Below are 20,988 nucleotides of genomic sequence, written 5' to 3'. Positions count from 1 at the left end.
TCCTGCCCCCTCACCGGGCCACCCCGCCTCCATGCCATGGTGGGCTCGAGTGTGCTGGCCTGTCCACGCCTTCCCCCTCCAGGGCCCGAGGTGAGACTCGCCACCCACCCACCCCTCACTCGTGATCACATCGATGTGCCGAATCTCTCCCGGGGCATTAGCCACGCGCTGCTGTCATCTTGTTTGTTCTTCTGGGTGTCGGCTTGTCTTCTGTCCTCCTGCTCAAGGGGCGTCAGCTGCCCGAGCGGGTGGGGACGGCGTCCATCTGGTTCCCGGCTCTGCCCGGCTCTGGGGCTGGGGCTCAGTAGCTGTGAGTGCAGGGACCGGCTCCGCCCCTCCTGTCGGATGGGTCCGTGAGACTGCGTGACGGTGGGTGGCAGAATCATGGGTTTGCCCTTTCGGGTCTCTGGTGCGAGGGGACCCTCAGAGGGCAGGGGGTTCGCCGACGGAGAAGGGACAGGTGTGGCCTGGGGGACCAGGAGAGGCATGTGTCTGGAAGAAGGTGGCATCCACCTGGCAATGAAGGACTCGGGGCTGGGGGTCATAGAGGGTGGGGTGTCACCCGCTGTCATCCCCTGCCTGCCCGGTGGACAGAGGTGTCCTGGGGAGAATCCCCCGTTCCCCGTGTGACTCAGTCTCTTAACTCCTCGGAGCGCAGATTCTTCAACTCGAAAGTGGGGCTCTCTGGGCCAGGGGCTCCTCCCCCCGCCGCTGTCCTGGGGGGGGGGCTCGGAAGGTGGCAGCTGTGAGAGGGCTCGCCCACAGAAGAGGGCCACGCACAGCCGTCTCAGCTCCCCTTCCACCTGCGGCTCTGGGTCCCCGCCTCCCGGGGAGGGTCCCCTCCCCGTGCAGTCGCCGGCGGTCACTCATCGAACAGTTGAGCAGCTTCTCCGGGCTCGGGGCTGCGAGGAGGGTGCAGCCGCGGAGTCCTGAGTGGAGTGGGGGGCAAGGAGAGACTAGCAAGTGACCGAGAGGCAGGAAAACTGCAGACGGGAGGATGCCGCAAAGAGAAGGAGGCAGGCCCAGTGGCTCTGGTGGGAAGGTGATGCGGTGAGGGTCTCCTGACCCTCCTGAGGGAGGTCGGGGGGGCCTCCTGGGGAGGAGACGGTGAGGTTCATGCTGGGATGCTCCCCTGTGGCCTTGCTGTCTCCTTCCCAGCTGCGTGTCAGCCCACCTGGTGCCCGGCAGCCGCAGGAGCGGATGGTGAGGGAGGGAGGAGAGCCCTGGGGCAAGGATACAGCATGTGCAAAGGTCCTGAGGTGGGAGCATGCCTAGTGACCCCAGGGCCCCGTTCTCCCCACAACGCAGCTCTGTCTCCTTCAGGGGCTCATGCGTCTGGTGAGGATCTGGGGGCACCTGGCCTGCCCCTGTGCCCTGGCCTTCCGTCCTCATGACACGAAAGACGATGACGTTCAACCCCTCCCTCCCGCTGGGCCCCAACAATCTTCCCAAGTCACCTCCCTGTGGCCTCGGGGGAGGGGAGCGGTGGGTCAGTTTCCCAGGGCTGCTGTGACCAAGGATCACCACCCGATGGTTTAAAACAGCAGTTCTGGAGGCTAGAAGCCCAGGTTCAAGGTGCTGGCAGGGCCACGTTCCCTCTAAAGCCTTGAGGGACAGGTGCTTCCCCGAGTCTTCCAGTCGCCGCAGGCCTCCCTTACCCTGTGGCAGCGCCATTCCAGTCCCTGCCTCCCTCCGGTGGCCGTCGTCCCTCTGTGTCTTCACACTGTCCTTCCATAAGGACACCAGGCGTGTCGGATGAGGGCCCGCCCTACTCCAGGGTGACCGCATCTTAACCGGTTACGTCTGCAGCTCCCCAGTTTCCAAACAGCATCCCGTTCTGAGGTTCCGGGGGTTAGGGTTTCAATATATCTTTTTGGGGGGGCACAACAGAGCCCCTAACAGGCAGAGGACATCACCTCTCTGTGCCTCAGTTCCCCGCTCTGTGACAGGGGGCCATACGCAAGGGGCCCGAGTGCTGGGTTGCAGGGAGACGGAAAGGGAGCGATGCAGACCTCCGGGCGGGGCCGGGCCGGGCTCGCAGGAAGCATCCTGGGAGCTGCGGCCGGGAGCTGAAGAGCGGATGCACGGTGATGTCCTCGGCGGGAGGACTTGCCCAGCAGGGCCTGCGTTCCTGGGTGTGGGCTCTGCCTGGGTGCTGTCTGGATGAGAGGGGGTGGTGAGTGCCTCTTTGGGGGAACAGGGTGCAATCCGGGTGGCCAGCACATGGCCGGGGGGGCCGTTAACAAAAGGCGGGGAGACCCCATCGGCAGGGAGGTGTGAGCTGAGGGAACCATGGCAGGACCCCAGGGGGCATTCAGGCACTGGGCGGGTCCAGAGGACTTTCAGGACTTATTAGCCCAGAGATGCTGGACAGGAGCCTGGGGCTGGGCGCCAGAGCAGCCAAGGGAAGACAGCGACATTTGTCAAGTCCCCAAGGCTGGAAGGGCCAAGCCTTGACCGGCAGGAAAGTGGGTGCAGAGAAAGGAGAAGGGGCTTGTGGGAGTTCACATGGAGTTGGGAGCCCCTGTGCCCTAGTCTTCCCCGTGGAAGTCCCCTGGGCAGGTGTGGGCCCCGCAGGGTAGGGCCCCAGGGCTGTGTCCCAGCCCCTGAGGCTGCCCCATAGGCCTCCTTTGAATAAAGCCAGGTTGGGACAACTTCGGCCCGTGGTCACTGTCGCCATGCCGTCCACCCTCCATTAGCCTGGCCCGCCCTCTGAGACTGGCCAGACCCACCCCAAGGTCCCTGAAGTACTTACCGGCTCCCAGAGCACCTCCACACCCAGCCCCATGGTGCTTCCTGGGAAGCTGGAGGGCAGGGCATCACCAGCGCTGCTTCCCCACTTTGCGAGTGAGGGCGCCGGGGCTAGAAGGGAGGCCCTGGCAGAAGCAGGACAGAACCCTGCGCTCCGGGGAGCCCCCTCCCCCAGGGGCAGAGCCTAGGGGTCAGAAGGGGGCCACGGAGAAGAGCCTCCCTCTGGGTGTGGTGTGGTGTGGTGGAGGCGGGGGGCTCGGGGCCATCTGGGTCAGCTCCCGCGGTAGCCTCCTCGCCCTGCTGTCTGCGTCTATATTTATCCCCATAATGGCCTGGCTGCCTGTCGGGAGTGCAGTGTCTTCCGCGCCTCGGCTAAGGTGGAGAAGTGATTTGTGTGGAGATGCCACCCCCTACCTGGATGACAGCCTCAGCCCGTTGGCCGCGCACGGCCTGGCAGGAGCCGGCTGCAGTAAGTGAAGTGTGCAGGGGGCCCAGGGAGCCTGAGCAGCTCGGGGCTCCACCCCCCCGCCCCAAGCTCTCGGAGAACCAGGGCTGTGGGAGGCCGGGGTGCTGGGGCTGTGGTCGGAGTGGGTGTGTGTGGCTGGAAGGGGGAGCCTGACCAATGCTAAAACCTTTCAGCTCAAGAGATTCCAAGAACCTACGATTCCAAAATCCCAGGATTCCCAAACGCTGGGATTCGGTGAATCTGTGCTCCCAGGCTGCTGGGAGCCTTTGCCCTTCCCGCTCCCTCACTTTCCACAAGCAGTGGTCCAGCCCCCGTCCACCGCCTCTCTGTGCTGGGAACAAGGGAGATGAAAGTAAGATTCGGTCTCACCTTTTAAAAAAATATATTTTGCCCTGGCTGGTGTAGTCCAGTGGACTGAGCACAGGCCTGTGAACCAAAGGATTGCCGGTTCGATTCCCGGTCAGGGCACATGCCTGGGTTGCAGGCCAGGTCCCGAGTAGGGGGCATGCCAGAAGCAACCACACATTGATGTTTCTCTCCCTCTCTTTCTTCCTCCCTTCCCCTCTCTCTACAATAAATAATTAAAACCTTTAAATATATATATATAATTTATTTACTTTTTAGAGAGACAGGAAGGGAGGGAGAAGGAGAGGGAGAGAACATTAATCATTTGCCTCTCATATGCACCCTGACCGGGGACTGAACCTGCAACCCAGGCATGTGCCTTGACTGGGAATCGAACTGGCGACCTTCCGTTTTGCGGGACAGCCCCCCAGCCAACTGGGCTTGTCAGTCCCCTCTTCAAGCTCAAGTGTGGGTGACGTTTCCTAAGCCAGTTGTTACGGTGTGGTGACCACGTAAATAACCGGGGCTCAGGAGGGGCTTTGCAGTCCCCGCGTCGTTTCGAACATTTCATCAAAGCGGGACGTGTCAAGCGGAGCCGACTTCCCGCGGGCGCAGCTAGCTAACCGCTCTCGGGGCAGGAACGTCTGTGTGGGCGGCACGCAGGCGGAGAAGCGGGAACACGCCCCCGGGCGGGTCTGCGAGGAGCGGACGGCCGCGGCGATGGCTGATTTCGTGTGTCGGCTGGGCTAGGTGATGGTAACCAGTTGTTTGGTTAAACACCCGTCTGGTGTTGCTGCGCAGGTATTTTTTCAATAAGATGAACGTTTAATCAGTACACTCTGGGCCCTGGCCGGGTAGCTTGCCCCGAACACCCGAGGCTGCGAGTTCAATCCCTGATCCGGGCACATACAGGAAGCAACCAATGAGTGCATAAATAAGTGGAATAGCACATCGATGTTTCTCTCTCGCAAATCAATCAAAAAAAAAAAAGCAGGAGACTTTTATTAAAACAGATTACTCTCCATTATGTGGGTGGGGCCCATCCGGTTCGCTGACAGCCTTACGAGCAAAGACGAGGGTTTCTCCGAGAAGGAATTCGGTACAGAAACCTCGCTCAGGGTCCAGGCGGCCCGGCCTGCCCTGCGGATTTCGGGGTCAAGACCGGGCTATCGACTGTCACCTGCATGTCCAGCCTTCCGCCTCGCCCCAGAGATGTCCGACTTGCCGGGCCCCAGTCACCAGAACCAGTTCCTTAGAAGAAACCTTTCTCTGTGCGTTCGTAGACGACCCATGGTTGCTGTTTCCTCCGGAGAACCCTGACTAGTACGGTTGCCATTTGTCTCCCGGGATCTTCTCCGGGATCTTCTTCCTCCAGGAAATGTAGTGGGGGGGCAGGTAACTCAGGTCTGGGCTCATTCAGAGCATCCCAGCACTGCAGGCCTTGGGGCCAGGGGGCCGGGCGTCTGGTTGGCCGAGGGTTCGGGTTAGCGGACGGCTGCTGTCTAGGGCAGAGGCTGTGCGTGCAGAGTCTGCGGGGCCGTGTGTGCTTTGGAGCCCACTGCAGGGTCGCCAGCAGGCTCGTTCACACACGGGCTGGCACGCGATGCTCCAGGGACTCAGACCAAGCAGGTCTGTTGGGGGGCCCAGGAGGCCGCATTTCTAAGCAAGCCCCCGGGAGAGGCTGAGGCCGCCCCTCTGCGAGCTGTGAGAGCCTAGGGTCGCCCCCGAGCCTCTGCTGTGGGTGGTGAGCCCCTCGGAGCAGGTTGTGTGGAATAGGACCCAGAGGCCCTGAACGTCCTGGAGGCCACAGCCCAGGAGAGAAGCGCCTTGGAGTGTGGGTGTGGGTCTGGGTCCGTCACTCCCTCCCTGGCCCCCTGGCCAGCACCTCGGTCTCCCTGAGAAAGGGAGCCCGGGGCCACCAATTTCAACCAGCTTAAACTCCTTGCCCCCTTTACACAGACCACAAAACTTCACATGTCTCCCGAGGTGTTGGCCTGTGCAGCTGGAACAGAGGGAGCGGGGGGAAGGTGGCCTGAGGCGGGGTCAGGCCAGGCAGGGCCCTGGGCCGGAGCCTGGCTGGGCATAAGGCGGTGGGCGTGGGGGCTGAGGACAATGCCGGCTGCAGCCCGGAGGTGGAATCGGCAGCAGCAGTGGGGTGTTGGGGGTGGGGAGGGAAGGAAAGAGAAAGGTCAAGGCTGATGGGTTCTCAGGTTTCTGGCTAAACCAGAATATTCTAGACCTGGGGTTCAGGGCCAGAGTCTCTGCATCCCGCCCTGCCTAAATGACAAGACGTCTTATAAGCTGGGACCTGTGGACCCTGGCGGGGCTGAAGCTTGTGTCTCGTGCATTGCTGTTCATTGCCGGGTGCTCAGGAGTGTTCGTGGAATGAATGAACAGTGGATGAAGAGGATCCCTAAGCCCCGCCTTCTCTTTGCCTCAGTTAACCCATCTGTAAAAGAGACCACAGGTTTTGCTTCCCTGCCTCCCAGCCCCTTCCCTGTGGGTCTGGTCGCCCCAGAAAGCCTGTGCACATCCAGACCCCCCCAGATGCTCAAGTGGGCCCCGACTCCTGCACCCATCTCCAGCCCGAAACCTCAAATTACCTGTGGGGTGGGCACAGCACCCAGGAGCCTTCTCATCTCGCCCAGATGCGCATGGCAGGCCCATCCCTCCCTTAATGACACCTTGCCGGCCTGCCCTCTTTGCTGGAGTAGGAGGGGAGGGGGCCCGGCCCAGCCTGAGCTGTGGTTTCTTTTTCCATTGCGTCAGGCCACGGGGTCTGGCCCGCCCACCCGCCTGGTGCTGGGCTGGCACAGAGGGGCCCATTCCAACCAGGCCCGCCCCAACTCAGGACACCATGTGCTCCCCATTTCGGGGATCCAGAGGCTTCCGGCCGGAGGGTGAGTTGGGGCTGGGGGACCTGCCCCGAGCTGGGAGGAGTGCCCCTTCCCTGCCCACCCTTTGCTCGCTGTAGCTGGGGCCCGTGAGCCGGCCCAGGTGGAGGGGCAGTCTGCTCTGAGCAGCGCAGCCCAGCCCAGCCCAGCCCGACCCTCCCCTGGCCCTCCTGCCCACACCCTCGGCCGGGCCCCGGCCAGGGAGGGGTGGGAGGACAGTGCGGGGACCCAGGCGAGTGACGATGGCGACTTGGACTGGGGGAGAGTGGGGGCGGGGAGAAGTGGCCCAGAGTGTTCACGTGAGAGCATGCCTTTGCATCTGTGGTCTGGGGACATGTGTGTACGGTACATGTGACCATACACATGTACATGCACAAGGAAGTGTATGCACCTGAGTGTGTGTACCTGACCGTGAAAGCAGACCCGTCTGACTCGGCAGCAGGGGGCACAGGGGCCCAGGTGGCATCTCACATGTCATGAAGGGGCCGTGAGGTGGAGAGGCGGTGGGTGAGCTGGAATGCACCCCATCAGTGATGATGGGACATGCAGGAGTGGAGACAGGGTGACCCTAGGGAAACTGGTGACCTTGGGCGCTCAGAGACCCTCTTTGCCTCAGGCTTCCCTTGGCCTAGCTGGCCCCCCAGCTGTCCCCACCATGCTCAGCAGCTCCACCCCCCCCATCCTGGCAGAAAGCTGTGCATCAGCCTGGGAGTCCAGAGACGCCATTCACACCCTGCCTCTGCTGCTTCCTGGCCGTGGCACCTCGGGCAGGTGACTTCTGCCCCCTCGGCCTCAGCTTCTGCATCTGTAAAATGGGGGCGACTGTCATGCCCCCACCCCACCTCCGGGTGGCTGTGAGCATAAGCAGGCATTCTCTCAGCCACACGGCAAGATGTCCCTTCGGGACACTGCTGTCCCCAACACTCCTGAGGGTCACACTCACCTGGCCCCAACCTGGCACGGCCACCCAGCTGCTCTCAGTGACAGGGAGGCCACTCTCCAGCCCCTCCATGGAAACTCATTTTTGCATGACAAGAATAAATTTTGCAGGCAAATTGTAGTGCTGCCCTGCAGCTCTGGGCTTGTGTGATTATAATGAGGTTCTAGGGACAGACGGCAGGAGGGAGGGGCTGAGCGCCAGCTTCGTCACTGTCCAGATCCCCTTCTTGCCAGGCGTGCCCTGAGCCGCTCTCTGGAGGGCCGAGGGGCCTCTGGCACCTGCCCCACACTCTCTTGCAGACCAGTGCCTGTGACTTCTCTGGGAGAGGCTGGCACGCAGGGAGTGGCCAGTGGCCAGGCTCGGAGGGAGGGATAGAGGGCCCAGCATGGCCACAGTGGCTTGGTCCTCACGGCCTGGATGCCAGCCGCCTTCCTACCGGCCTCCCCGCTGCTTCTGTTTAGCCTGACAACCCCCTCTCTCCGCCAGACGGGAGTCTGAGCTGAGCCTGGACGGTCCTCTTGCTGCAGGAGCCCAGCCCTGGCGTGGTGCTCAGGACCTAGAGACGCTCAGTAAACTCTCTAGAGTAATGAACGCGCCTCTGTGTCTCCCGGTGGAGAATGGGGTGATGATAGCGTCGGCCCCGCGATACTGGATAAGGATTGGACACTGCGCAGGTCACATGCTCAGTTCACACTCAGGGCTCTCGGGAGCACAGTCACTAGGATTCGTCGTCCCAAAGGGAACACCCTCCCCTCCCCTTCCTCCTCTGGGGCAGGCAGGGCCCGCTACCCACTCAACGGGGAGGGGACAATATGTTAGCCTCCTTGGTGGGACCTGGCCTTCGTAGGTAAGTGTTTGGGGCTGGACTTGTCCACCTGGTGATGGGCTTGCTCCACACGGGCCAGTGGAAATCAGATCCGGTCACAGGAGTCTCTCAGACTGTGTCGCGATGGCTCACGGGCGGACGAGGAAGCTAAGGCGGAGAGAGCCAGAGGGCTTGGCCCTCGCCGTGTGCAGCAAGATGGGTGTATTCCACCCTCGGTCCAAATGAACACTCGGAGGAAAACGGAGCTGCTCAAAGAAGGCAATGCCAGTGATTAGCCTGGACAGGGTCCAGGGCAGGAAATTTTGGGAGGCTGTGTGCCTATGACAGGGAAAACTCTATGTTGAGGATAGGGACCACATTCAGGCAGGATCCGAGTGAAATAGAGGGTTTATCATTCATTGATTTGTACAGTCATGCTTCTTTTATTCAAATATATCCCGAGTGCCTCCTGTGCGCCAGTCACATGCTTAGGGCAGGGATACAGAATAAACAAGATAGACGATGAAAAAGGTGAAGTTTTGGATACGTTGTCAGAAGTGAGCTTCCTAGTGGCCAAAGCAATGAGGGAAACTTGAACAGTTACAAGCGCCAGTGTAGCCATAAGATGCCAACATGTTAACTACTCAGGAGAAGCCCAGGTTTTCCTGGCAAGTGAAGGTCAGGGACACCCATGTCCACTGTGATTTGTTGCTGGTCCGACTGGGGCAACTTGGACCTGTGTGTAGCTCCCAGGTAAAGATGGACCAAAGCAGAGAATCCCTTCGAAGACAAACCAAACACATTGACCAGAGCCTCCTTGTGTCGGCATTTTCCGGGTTCTCCGTTCTCCAGTCTTTTGCCCTCGTTGTTCCCTGCTCCCCCCGCCTCCCCCCACACCCCTTTCCTCTCCCTGCCCGCATCCCGAAGGTCGGATGGTGTGGCAGGTGTCTGCTCCCTCTCTGACCTCAGCTCCTGTCCCTCCTGCAGACTGCCAGGAACTGCTGCCGCCTCCACCGCCAACCCCCATGGCCTACATCCCGGGCGGGGGCGCCCCAGCAGCAGGGGTGGCCCCCGTGGGCTCCCAGTACTGCGTGTGCAAGGTGGAGCTGTCCGTGAGTGGCCAGAACCTGCTGGACCGGGACGTCACGTCCAAGTCCGATCCCTTCTGTGTCCTCTTCACAGAGAACGGTGGCAGGTGGATTGAGGTGAGGCCCCTCCATGGGTGGCTGGTTGCGGGGGGTGGGGTGGCTGGGTGCTGGAGAGGAGCGGCGCTGGGGCCCCGGGGCCTCCAGGCCCTTGGAGGTAAGTGGAGTGTGGGCTGGGGACTACTGAGAAAATTGTTACTCTTAAAATTACTGCAACTAATGATATATTTGTGTTTATGTATTTATCATTATAATTCATAGATTTAGATTCATAAATATGCAATTTTGTATTTATTGTTTTATATCACATTTTCAATTATTATAGCATATAGTTAAAACCTCCGAGTTTTACAAAATGGTTGCTTCCACTGTTCAATGACTGTCCCCACTCACACCTAAGCAGATACACAGTCAGTGGAGGACAGACAGGGACCCAGGGGCCTGCTGGACCAAGGCCCAGTTCTGTCCCTCCCTGCTGTGTGGCCTTGGGCAAGTGGCTGTCCCTCTCTGAGACAGTCTCATCTGTGCAATGAAGATTTTTTCCCCCGTGCCTACCTTGGGGAGCCCAGAGCTGGGTATTTCGGTGGGACCACAGCCACGGACTTGTGAACTGGAAAACTTTGGCCTGAGAACTGGGCGGTGAGGAGCTCGAGGGAGGGTATGGAAAAGTCCAAATGGTAAAGACTTTCCAGTTTTAAAAATTGCTTTGTTCCTATTCCCAAAAGGGACTATATTCATTGGAGTAAATTTAGAAAAGCCAGATAAACCCCAAGAATAAAACCAGAATGTTTGGGTGTCAGGGAGAACCTGCCTGTCAGGGAGAACCTCTGTTCGCAGTTCGGTGTCCAGCCTTCCAGGGAGTTCTAGATGCTTGTAGATTTTCCAAAGTATGTATCGACTTGTCATCGTAATTAAGTGGGCCACAGTGGAGATCGCACTGAACAGACTGCGGTTTACAAAGATCCCCCACAGATGTTGGCTCCTTATGATGATGCCAGGGAAATGGTGCTGAGATTGTTGACCCATTTTCCAGAGGGGCACCTGGGGCCCAGGGTGGGGAGGGACTTCTGTGTGTCCTCCAGGGCTTTGGGGATCCCACCAGCAGTGAGAGTGGGATGTGGGGGGCAGTCGGGGACTCCTGGGGTGGTGTTCAGGCTGGGGGCCAGTGTGTCTGGGGCGCTCTGTGCCCTCTGCCTGGTCTCCGGAACCCCTGCCTGCCCGTCGGGGAATGGGGTCCCCTCCACTGCCCCCCACCCCCACTCATGGCACTTCCTCCATGCTCCCTGACCACCTCCCTCCCACCGAGGCAGGCCACACTGGCTGAAAGTAGCCCCCGGAGGAAGACCTGTCCCTGCGGCTCCGGCCCTTGGAAATGGACTGAGTGGGAGGGAGAATCAACACAGCCCGGGCCCCAAAATAGACAGTCACCCCGACTCCGTGGTTTGGGGCCTCCGTGTGGACAGGCCAGGAGGCAGGGATCCTGTCCCAGCCCCACCACGGACCCACAGCAGTGGGTTTCCACAGTGGGTGGGGCTTTGGGGGACTGCACCGCTCCAGGTCTGACATTCCAGGGTTCTATATAAGGTGCAAACATCTGTCTCCGGAGGGGCGGGAAGCCCGCGCCCGCTCCTCCCCCCGAGGACCCCTCCTTTCTGTTTCCTCTCTCAGCTTCCACGTAAAATGTGGTTTTTAAAAAAGGATTCTCCCAAAATAAAAAGAATAAAAACCACACAGAGTCAAATGCCTTCACTGTACAGAAGTGGCGACTGAAGGCCTGATGGTAAAAGGGACTTGTCCTCTGTCAGCTAGGCAGGGACAGGGCCCGAACTCTCATCCTGACCCCCGGGTATGAAGCCAGGGCCAAAGGGTTAAGAGCGTGGGTGCTGGAGTTAGAGCTGGGTTCAGATCTAGGCCCTGCCCCTCCGGCTGTTCCACCTTGGGTGAGTCGCTTAACCTCTCTGTGCTTCAGTGCCCTCCTCTGTGAGCCGAGGGCAATGGCTGCGGCAGCCATCCAGCTAACCGCCCAAGTGGCTGGTTCAGAGGGCGTTCAGCGAGTTGGCAGAGTGATTTGCGGCCGCCGGAGAAGGGGGGCGCCAGCCCGACTCTGACCCCGGTTTCCCTGCCCCTTTGCCAGTACGATAGGACAGAAACTGCTGTCAACAACCTCAATCCGGCATTCTCCAAGAAGTTCGTCCTCGACTACCACTTTGAGGAAGTGCAGAAGCTCAAGTTCGCCCTGTTCGACCAGGACAAGTCCAGCACACAGCTCGAGGAGCACGATTTCCTGGGCCAGTTCTCCTGCAGCCTGGGCGTGGTAAGCCGCGGCCCCTCCAGGTGGGCGGGGCGAGGCAGAACCCCGCCCCCAGGCGTCACCCAGCTCCCTAGGACAGGGCAGTCCCTTGGGGAAGGCTGCCGCCAGCTTTCCCCAGGCCCAGGGTTCCTGGCCGGCTCCTGAGGAGGCGTCACAAATACAGACAACCCCGGGGGGCAGCAGGCGAAGCCTGCCCAAGGTAGCCCCACAGCAATGGGCGCCCCACGTGGTCAGAGCTGCTGGCTGTTGGAAGTAATCAAGTGCGGTCTTGACTTCCTGGGGTGGGAGGATCTGGCCAGCAACCAAGACACCCATGGTAGTGCTACTTCGTGGCTGGCTCGCTGTGTGACCTTGGGCAACTTCCTTTGCCTCTCTGGGCCACACCTCCCCATCTAGCTCCTTCCTTGGTGAGCTCCTGGGGGTTGGGAGGTGGCAGGGCTAGGAGCCTCTGACACTCGTCCCAATCGTCCTGTATGGCTGTGGGCCCTGGGCCAAGCCCGAACCCCTTCTGGGCCTCAGTTTCCCCATATTTCACTGGGGAATAATGATGACTGCCCACCCTGGAGGGATGGTGAGGGAATAAAATGAGAAATGCTTTGCGAGGTACCCGTGGAGCCTGAAATGCCCTGGGCCTGCCAAGAGATGATGCTCAGTGAAAAAAGCAAGGGTCCAGCAGTTGTGTAAGAGATGGCGTGCGTCCAGGGTCCCCGCTGACCCGTGTGTCCACACCCTCCAAAGGTAACCGAGGAGAGAGTCCAAGGAGGCTGAGGAGGCAAGGGCCGGGAGCTGACAAGGCAGGGAAACCTAGCAGGATCTGACGCCAGCGGCCAGCCGGAGCTGGACACCCCTCCCCCGGAGGGAGGGGCAGGGCAGGAAGTGGCTTTGGCAGGGCCTGGCCAGAGCCGTGGCCCTGCTGACCAGGCCTCTGGACTGCCGCTGCGGCCCATGACCAGGAACAAAGCTTCTGCCAAACCACAGCCCGGCCTCTTTCTTTCCCTCCTGCTCTCCTGGTTCCTGCTGGCGTCCCCGCTGGCTGAGTTCCCACAAGCGAGAGGACAGGGGAGCCGGGTGCTGCGTCCCCAGTGGCACAGAGGAGGAGGAGAAGAAGGGCAGGGAGAGGACCGGCGAGAAAGACCAGCGTGGGGGGAGTGGGGACATGCTCCTGCGGGCACAAAGAAACACTGGCATTTCCCCCAAGGAACAGAGGACGGGCTGGCCCATGGCGGCTGTGGGAATGGGGGGTACAGACGTGGTGGGAAGGCGACTTGGAGGTGCGGCCCACTCTTCCTTTCTGTGTCGTATTGATCACCAAAGCCTGTGTGAATGTATTTCCTATGCAGATCCGTGAAAGTCTGCAGGGAACTCAGGGCCTGAGCCTCTCCCTCCGAGGAGGGTGGGGTCTGTGGATGGCTTGGGGGGGGGGGCTGTTTCAAGGGCCTTTCCCCGAGGGCAGCCAGGTCAGCGGGAGCGGGACTGCTGGGGCTGCGGGACCGCCGGGGCTGCGTCCCAGCGGCCGACCTCTCTGGGCCTCGCGGCGGCAGGCACCCCGTGGGGTTAGCGACAGCGGCTGTCTGCCTCCCACGAGGATCAGGCCGGGGGAGGCTTAGCGCGCGCCTGGCATGGAGCAGCGTGCTGTGGGTGGTGTCTCTGGGGCCTTTTTCCTCCATGCCCACCCTCACGGAGCTGCTCTCCCTCAGATCGTCTCCAGCAAGAAGATCACTCGGCCCCTGCTGCTGATGAATGACAAGCCGGCGGGGAAGGGCTTGATTACGGTACTGCCCCCTCCTCCGCACCCCCTCTGCACCCCCTCCGCTTCTGCCCGCTGCCCTCCCCCATCAATGGGTCCTTCCCTGGCAGATAATCATCAGCTTTGTGTGGAGTAAAAAGACCCAACTTACAACTTAGCAACAGGTCTCTTAGCAACCGGCGCCTAGCTCCACATAGGATGCGTTTGGGAGCCTCCGAGCTGGGGGTAGGGGGTTGTTAGCGAACCCCACCGCCCCTTACTCCTGGGACAGGCGCGTTCCTACTTGTCTCTGGAGGCCAGAGCCCTCCCAGCGTGCTCTTCGCGTACTGGCCCCTGCCTGTCCTCCGTGGGGGGTCTTTCAGGAGCGCGCTCGCTCGGAGCAGGCGACCGCTGCAGTGCACAGTGCCGCGGCGATGCGCACTGATTGCCGAGATGCGCAGTGATTCTTGGCGGTGCTCAGTGATTCTTGAGATGCACAGAACACCCCTTTGCGCGGGTGAGCTCCTCGGTCCTGAGGTTTCAAGAAGGCCGAGAAACCCAGTTTTGCAGATAAGGGCGCGGAAGCCCAGGGAGGAGATGCCCTAGGGCAGTTCAGCTAGTGAGACTCTCTGTCCGATTATCCCCTTACACGGCCTGGGTGATTCTGGGCACCAGCCTCACTGGAGGGAGGAGGGCCCCACCTGTGTGTGTTCAAACGGTGTCCCTCCGCTGATCCGGAACTTTCCTGGCTCCCTGGAGCCTCGTAGTCAAGGCTGTGAGGGAGCCGGCGGTCCCCACCTGGCTTTCCTGCTCCAGCGGTTTTATCCCTTCCCGTACACGCCCTGGGTTCAAGGCCAACTGAATTCTTAGCACACCTTGCACATACCCTAGGCCCTTAGCCACCGTTCTGCCACCTGGAATGTCCTCTCCGAGCCTGCCCCCACCTCTCAGAGTTCAGAACCTCCCCATCACCTGGCCTTCATTAGCCAGCTCCCCTCCACCTGGAAGCCAGCGCAGACGGACCCCCCCCCCCCACCAGCCTGATAGGCTGTTAACCCTATCATTTCCACCACTGAGGCTCTGGGCCTCAGTTCTTTCCTCTGCGAAATGGGTGCAACAGCAGGTCCCACCCACAGGGTTGGTGCGCCTGTCTCAGCTGGAGGAGAGGATGGGAGACAGGCGTCCAAGGTGTCCGTGGTTCTGGGGGTCCCACAGCGTGTTTGGTGAGGCCAGCCTAGAGGTGTGGGGGAGGGGAAGCCCTAGCCAAGAGGGGACCCAGCCCACTGTGTTGCTGTGGGTCAGGGGGCCTTCCCTGCCACTCTCTGGGGACAGGGAGAGAGAAAGTACTGGAGAGGGCAGATGGCGGTCCCAGGGAGACCCAGCTGGCCCATCGCTGGCTGGCTGGAGCCAGGGGGCTGTGTGGCCGATGGGGAAGACATGGAGGACAGATGACAGTGTGAGCTGATGAGACAGCAGAGGAAACTCAGGTGGCTCCTGTCCCTGCCCTGGGCCTCAGTTTCCCTAGCCACACAGTGAAGGTGCTGGAATTCCTGATACCTTGGTGTTTAGAGGTGGCTGTGCTCTCCGGGTCTGCAGTGGGAGCCTGCGGGGGCCTGTCAGGGGGCTCCCTGGCCCAGAACCTCTCCCCGGGGCTCAAGACCGCCCCTCACGTCCAGTCCCTGCTTTATTTCCTCTCCCCTCTTCTCTTGAGCCACGTGGGGTCACTTTTTGATTGCTCATATCCAGATGGGTTACCCCAGTTTTCAGAAGATGGAAGCTGAAGTTTGGGGAAGACGAGAGACTCCTTCAAGGTCACCTGGCACTATCCCACCCTTCCCTCACCCCTCCCAGCCCTGCAGAATGGACTCCCAGGCCCCCTGTGCCCGCTCGGCCTGGCAGGGGCCAGGGGGATCTAAAGAGCAGGCCCGACCCCTCCCATGCCTCTGCCCCCGCAGGTTGCCGCCCAGGAGCTGTCGGACAACCGGGTCATCACGCTGAGCCTGGCGGGCAGGAAGTTGGACAAGAAGGTGAGTGGGCAGAAGAGGGGGGTCTCCCCCAGGAAGCACTGTCCCTCCCCGACTCAGGGTTGTGTGGCCTAGCCTTGGAACTCCTGGCCACCACTGTCCTCCCCCCCCTCCCCCCACCAAAGACAAGCCCATAGCACAGGGCTGTCTCAGCCACCCCAACTTAGGATCTTTTCACCATTGAGGTGGTGAGTTTCTCATCACTTAGAAGTATTCAAGACACAGCTCCTTGTCAAGACCCACTCCTTGGGACTCACTTCGTGTAAATGCAGTAACCTACGGGCTGTGTCACAGCCCCAGACCCCCTGATCTCGCCCCTTTCACTGTCCCCACCCTCGATTCCGCTTCAGCCAAAGCAGCCTCCTCCACGTGCCAGGATTGCACCAGGCACCCTCCTGCCTCAGGACCTTTGCACCTGCTGTTCCCTCAGCCTACGATGTTCTTTTCCCTGATATCCTGCCCCTCCTGCTTTACTTGCCCCCTTCATACTAATCACTGCCCTGTATACATTACTTATCGACTTACTTATTCTGTTTCCCCACTTAATTATAGACTCTTTAGAGTGTCACTGTTTTTAAACTTACAGAAACGGATTTTTTTTTACTTTTTAAAGATTTTTATTTATTTATTTTTAGAGAGGGGAAGGGAGGGAGAAAGAAAGAGAGAGAGAGACATCAATGTGCGGTTGCTGGGGGGTCATGGCCTGCAACCCAGGCATGTACCCTGACTGGGAGTCGAACCTGTGACACTTTGGTTCACAGCCCGCGCTCAATCCACTGAACTATGCCAGCCAGGGCAGAAATGGATTTTAAAAGGACATCATGTCCCTTCCGTAAGGTGCTTGGGAGAATTGCCATTTTTTCAGATTCCCACTAAAATAAGTTAGGGTCCCCCTGTCCTGCTGGAGGCCTCCCCCCGCCCTGGGCACAGTCACCGTTTTGAAGTCCTACCTGGTCTAAGGTGCGGGCACTGTGCTCCTGCAGGCTGCAGGCCTCAGGGTCTCAGGGTATAAGCTGCAATAACCCCAGTAACCCCAGGCTGGGCCGGTTTCTCGGGGGGAGGCAGCTGGTCCCAAGAGGTGCAGCAGCTCCCGGCTGCTCAATGACCCCCCGCATCAGCTGAGGGGAGAGGGGCCAGGCCTGCTCTGCCCATGGCTCCTGCCCCGACACGGGGTTGGGGAGGCCGTGGGCCACACCTCCCGCCATCTGAGTCTGGCGCTGTGCCCTCCTCACCTCCATCCTCCTGCTTCCCCAGGACCTCTTTGGAAAGTCAGACCCGTTTCTCGAGTTTTATAAGCCCGGACACGATGGCAAGTGGATGCTGGTCCACAGGACTGAGGTGGGTGTGCGGGGGGCCTGGGGGTCTGCGAGCCAGTTGTTTGGCCGGTGAGCCGCCCCCAGCGGCTCAGGATGGGGCGGTGCAGTCACAGCCACGGAGTGAAATGTGATGGCACCTAAAGGACCCCTTCCCCCTGCCACAGGGTTGCTCGCTTTTGTCCTCAGAGGTGGGGCTGTGGGTCTCTCCATCTTGCCACCCCCTGTCCCCATTGGGCTGACCTGGCCTGGGGCCTGAGCTCTCCCTTGCCCCGCACCGTCCCGCAGGTGATCAAGTACACGCTGGACCCTGTGTGGAAACCGTTCACTGTGCCACTGGTGTCCCTGTGTGATGGGGACATGGAGAAGCCCATCCAGGTGAGGGGGCCCTGGGGGCCCTGCTCCCCACTCTGCCAGCTCAACCTTCCCGTCCACCCCGGGCTTCCAATGAGGGGGGGTGCCCTAGCAAAGCTCTTGATTTTTATTAAGACGGAAAGGAACCCCATCTGGGGGCAGGGTGGGAGACCAGGATCCTCGTCCCCGGTCTGCCCGACCGCCTGAGTGGCCCGGGCAGGGAGGCCAGTTCTATGAGCCCCCTCTGTACAGCAGAGTGGTGTCCGGTCTCCCTGAGGCCTGTGGCGCTACTAGGTAGGATGGTGGGTGTGGAAACCCCGGGAGAGACTGAGTGCCGCTGTGCTGGGGATGAAGATGACTCGCCTCCAGTTGCCCTCAGTCCTCAGGGGCATGTCTGGTAGCAGCTGGGGTGGGACAAGGCAGCTAGGCCAGGACCCCCAGACAGGGTCCCCCAGGCAACCTAGGTTCCAGTTCTGTGTCCCCTGCTGCCACTGTGAGACTTCAGGCAAGTGCTTCCCTCCTTCTTAGGGCTTTGGTCTACCTGTCAGCAGAATGGGTACAGTAATCCCTGCCTTCCTCCTACGAGTGTCAGCGGCTAAGTTAGCACGTGAAGCTAGGACTTTTTTGTGCCCGTCTCAGGGAAAGAAGTCTAGGGAGGGCTCCGGGCCTCGGCCTGTGAAGCCTGGTGGGCCACCACCCAAGACAGATACGGAGCCGAGTGACAGCGTGAGAGGAGTGGAGCTTCCTGCCCCTGAGGGTCCGGCCTCCATTGCTGGGTGGCACACTTTCCAGCAATCATGGAAGGCTTCCTACAGGAGGAGGCAGTTTGGGTGCTAACAGCATCATCCCAGGCCACTGAGGCAGGTGCTGGGGGGAGAGAGAGGCAGCACCACCAGAAGCAGATGGGGGGGTTTGCTCAGAGAGCTGAGGGGCTGGGGAGCTCCTCTTTGGGGGGCAGCTCTAGGGTGACTTCACCGGCCCCACCCCAGGTCATGTGCTACGACTATGACAATGATGGGGGCCATGACTTCATCGGCGAGTTCCAGACCTCGGTGTCACAGATGTGTGAGGCTCGGGATGGTGTCCCGGTAAGATTGGCGCGTGTGTGTGTGACCCCAAGACCTCAGCAGTGGACGGGGAAGGGGCACAGGCTTTTGAATCAGGCAGACTGGGGCTGAAATTTCATTTCTCTGGCTTTGTGAACTCGAGTGGGATATCCAGTCTCTCTGAGCCTCAGTTTCCCCATCTGTCACATGTAGGTGGAGGAGTAGAGTGGGAATTAAATGAGATGATACGGGTAAAGATGATACATAGTGAGCACTCAGGAGTGTCCGTGCCACTCGCCCCGAGACACCATGCCCCGGGTGACAGTTCTGGGTTCATTAGTGGATATGACATGGATGTGTTGTTTCGGAGTCAGAGATAGATGCAGCTTCTCCTCCCTTGGAGAGCCACAGCTTGGTGTGAGCCCGGGTAGCAGGACCCATTTCTGGGCATGGACATCCAGGAAGGCTTCCTGAAGGAGGCATGCTGCCCCTAGTCAATGCTATGGGGAGGATTCTGGAGTCCAGGGGAGCACCAGTCCTCATGCAGACCCTGAGGTGAGCTTCTTCTCCTTCTCCCATGTTGCACAGCTGGAGTTCGAGTGCATCAACCCCAAGAAGCAGAGGAAAAAGAAGAACTACAAAAACTCGGGCATTATTATCCTACGATCCTGTAAGGTGAGCCAGTGGGGAGTGGGCGAGGCACAGGGCAGGGCCAGCGAGGCCTGGGTTCCAGTCCTGGTTCTGCCGATCCTGGTCCTGGAGCTTCCCCTGTGTGAGCCTCAGTTTCCTCGTCTGCAGAATGGGGCTGTCAGTGGGGGTTAGTCTCATATCATGCCCCCACGTGGAGGTCATGGGGGACACGAGATGACCTTCCAGAGCCCCTCGTAGTGGGAGGGTACCTGTGAGGAGGTGCTGCTTCCCGTACCGGCAGCTTGCACATGGTATGTTTGGCGCCCAAGGGGCAAAGGGTGCCGGGCCGGGGCACCTTGTCCTCTGGCAGTGACATCAGTGAGGGCCCAAAGTAACTGTGACTCCCATGGCATAGCTGGGGTCCCTGAGGCTCAGAAAGGCGATGAGGTTCACTCCATCAGACGCTGAGCTGAGGTCAGAGGCCAGGCCCCCTGGCTGACTGGTAGCCAGGCGTCTTTGGGAATTGGAGGGTGGTAAAGAGGACACCCCCGGCCAGAACGGCCAGAGGCCGAGCAGTTCTGCGTGAGCCCCAGCTGGAGGGCCCCAGCCCCGCCCCTCGTCCTCGTCTGGGGGCGGGGCCATCGAGCCCCGGTTTACAGGAACGTTCACACGGGAGGTCGCAGCACAGAAACGCTGCGTGACTGTCAGGCTGTCAGCTGGCGGCATCACGGTTAGGGGTCCCTGTTTCTGAGACTTCTGTCACTCACACACCCGCCTTCCATGATTTTTGGCGCCTGTCGTCTCACCTTTTCGTCCTCGGCCCCTCCTCCTCCCCGTCACTTTCGTTTTTCATTTTGTACTTAAACGCACTTACGTTGAAAGGGACCCTTGCAGCTCTCCCAGAAGGGGAAGGCCAGCATCCTTTGCCAAAAGGGGGCAAAGAGCAGCAAAACGAGGTCTAGCGGTTTTATGAATGTATAGGGGAAGGCCTCGGGCGGCCGTGGGGGCGTCCCCTATACGGTGGAGGCCGGCAAGAGCTAGAGCGGCTCCTGCCGGGATCAGGACTTGAGGCCCCTGTGGGGGACTGGTCGGTGTAACCGACGCTGGGTCCTGGGACCTCCCTGCCCTCATCACACGTCTGTATCTGTGGGGGGCTGGGGGGCCCACCCACCCACGGGGAACCGATGCTGTGAGCGTTTTGTTTTAGAGAGATCGGGGTCTTGTTTTTATCAGATCCGATTCCGTCATCTGCCCTTTTTGGTCTCTTGGACCCTGCTAAGGTTTCAGGGTGCAGAGCAACAGCGCCCCAAAGGTCCTCCGTGGAGAGTGTGGCCAAGCAGGGGGGGCCTGGCCCTCAGGGACAGGGCAGGGACTCACTAACTCCTGCTTCCTGGCCTCCTTGCAGATAAACCGGGACTACTCCTTCCTGGACTACATCCTGGGAGGCTGCCAGCTCATGTTCACTGTAAGGCGCTCCCCGCCCCCCAGTGGGACCCTCCCGGAGGGTTCGGGCGGGGACTGGGGGCTGGGGCCAGAGGGAGGGTGTGTCGGACAGGGGCAGGCGGGGCTCAGCTGCCCAGCACCGGGTTCCCTGGCTCCAGGCCTTCAGAGGGAAAAAGCCAGCTTCCTCCCCGCCGGCCGAGGGCCTTCCTGACTCAACTGCTCCCCCAGTGCCTGCTCACTGGTCTCCTGCCACGCCAGTCCCCACTGTTCCCCCCACAAACCAGCTCCGCTCTGTCTTAGGCCTTTACATTTGCTCTTCCGTCTGCCTAGAACACTCCCCCCTGCAGCCTTCCGGTGCCTGCCGCCCTGCTGCCCTGCCGCCCTGCCGCCCTGCCGCCCTGTGGGCTGGGCCACAGGGTTCGCCTTGTTGGGGAGCTCTTTCCCGATGCCTCCCATTCGCCTTGTCACCTCTCTGATCTGATTATTTTTGGAGCAGTTGCCACTCTGAAATGACCCCGTTTGTCCCACCCCCTGGGCTGGGAGAGCCCTAAGGGCGGGCTTTGTTGTGCGCGGCTCTGGCTCCGACCACAGCACACCCCACAGTGCCCGCACGGAGCAGACCTCAGGGAGTGTGGTCAAAAGGGGACTCGTTCCTCTGCCGGTGGGGGCCTGGCGCGTGCGCCCGGCAGGCTTTTGCCCCGGTCATCGCGTCTCCTGTCCCTCACCCCAAGGGGAGCCTCAGGCCCTGGGGAGAGCCTGCTGGGGTCCCCCGTGTTCTGCCCACCTCCCCACCTC

The 20,988-nt window shown here is 60.5% G+C and overlaps 1 protein-coding gene across 2 annotated transcripts in view; it reads left to right on the top strand.

Moving 5' to 3' along the window:
- Positions 1-20,988, top strand: part of CPNE2 (copine 2) — a 40,604-nt gene that overhangs the window by 2,771 nt on the left and 16,845 nt on the right. Inside the window, exons 2-10 of one of the 2 annotated variants that reach the window (XM_045818942.1) lie at positions 9,189-9,406; positions 11,481-11,660; positions 13,355-13,429; positions 15,339-15,410; positions 16,662-16,745; positions 17,009-17,098; positions 18,064-18,162; positions 18,709-18,795; positions 20,156-20,215. In XM_045818942.1, the coding sequence (XP_045674898.1) occupies positions 9,227-9,406; positions 11,481-11,660; positions 13,355-13,429; positions 15,339-15,410; positions 16,662-16,745; positions 17,009-17,098; positions 18,064-18,162; positions 18,709-18,795; positions 20,156-20,215 (927 nt within the window). In that variant the 5' untranslated portion in view covers positions 9,189-9,226. Of the gene's footprint in view, positions 1-9,188; positions 9,407-11,480; positions 11,661-12,701; positions 12,929-13,354; positions 13,430-15,338; positions 15,411-16,661; positions 16,746-17,008; positions 17,099-18,063; positions 18,163-18,708; positions 18,796-20,155; positions 20,216-20,988 lie in introns of those variants that run through there. The other variant, XM_045818943.1, reaches the window with a different exon arrangement.

This window comes from Phyllostomus hastatus, unplaced genomic scaffold, assembly GCF_019186645.2.
Source record: "Phyllostomus hastatus isolate PE091 unplaced genomic scaffold, TTU_PhHast_1.1 phas_scaffold_345, whole genome shotgun sequence".
NCBI classification, from domain to species: Eukaryota; Metazoa; Chordata; class Mammalia; order Chiroptera; family Phyllostomidae; genus Phyllostomus; species Phyllostomus hastatus.
Note: the sequence above shows the minus strand (reverse complement) of the source record. Positions and strands in the feature narration are given on the sequence as shown.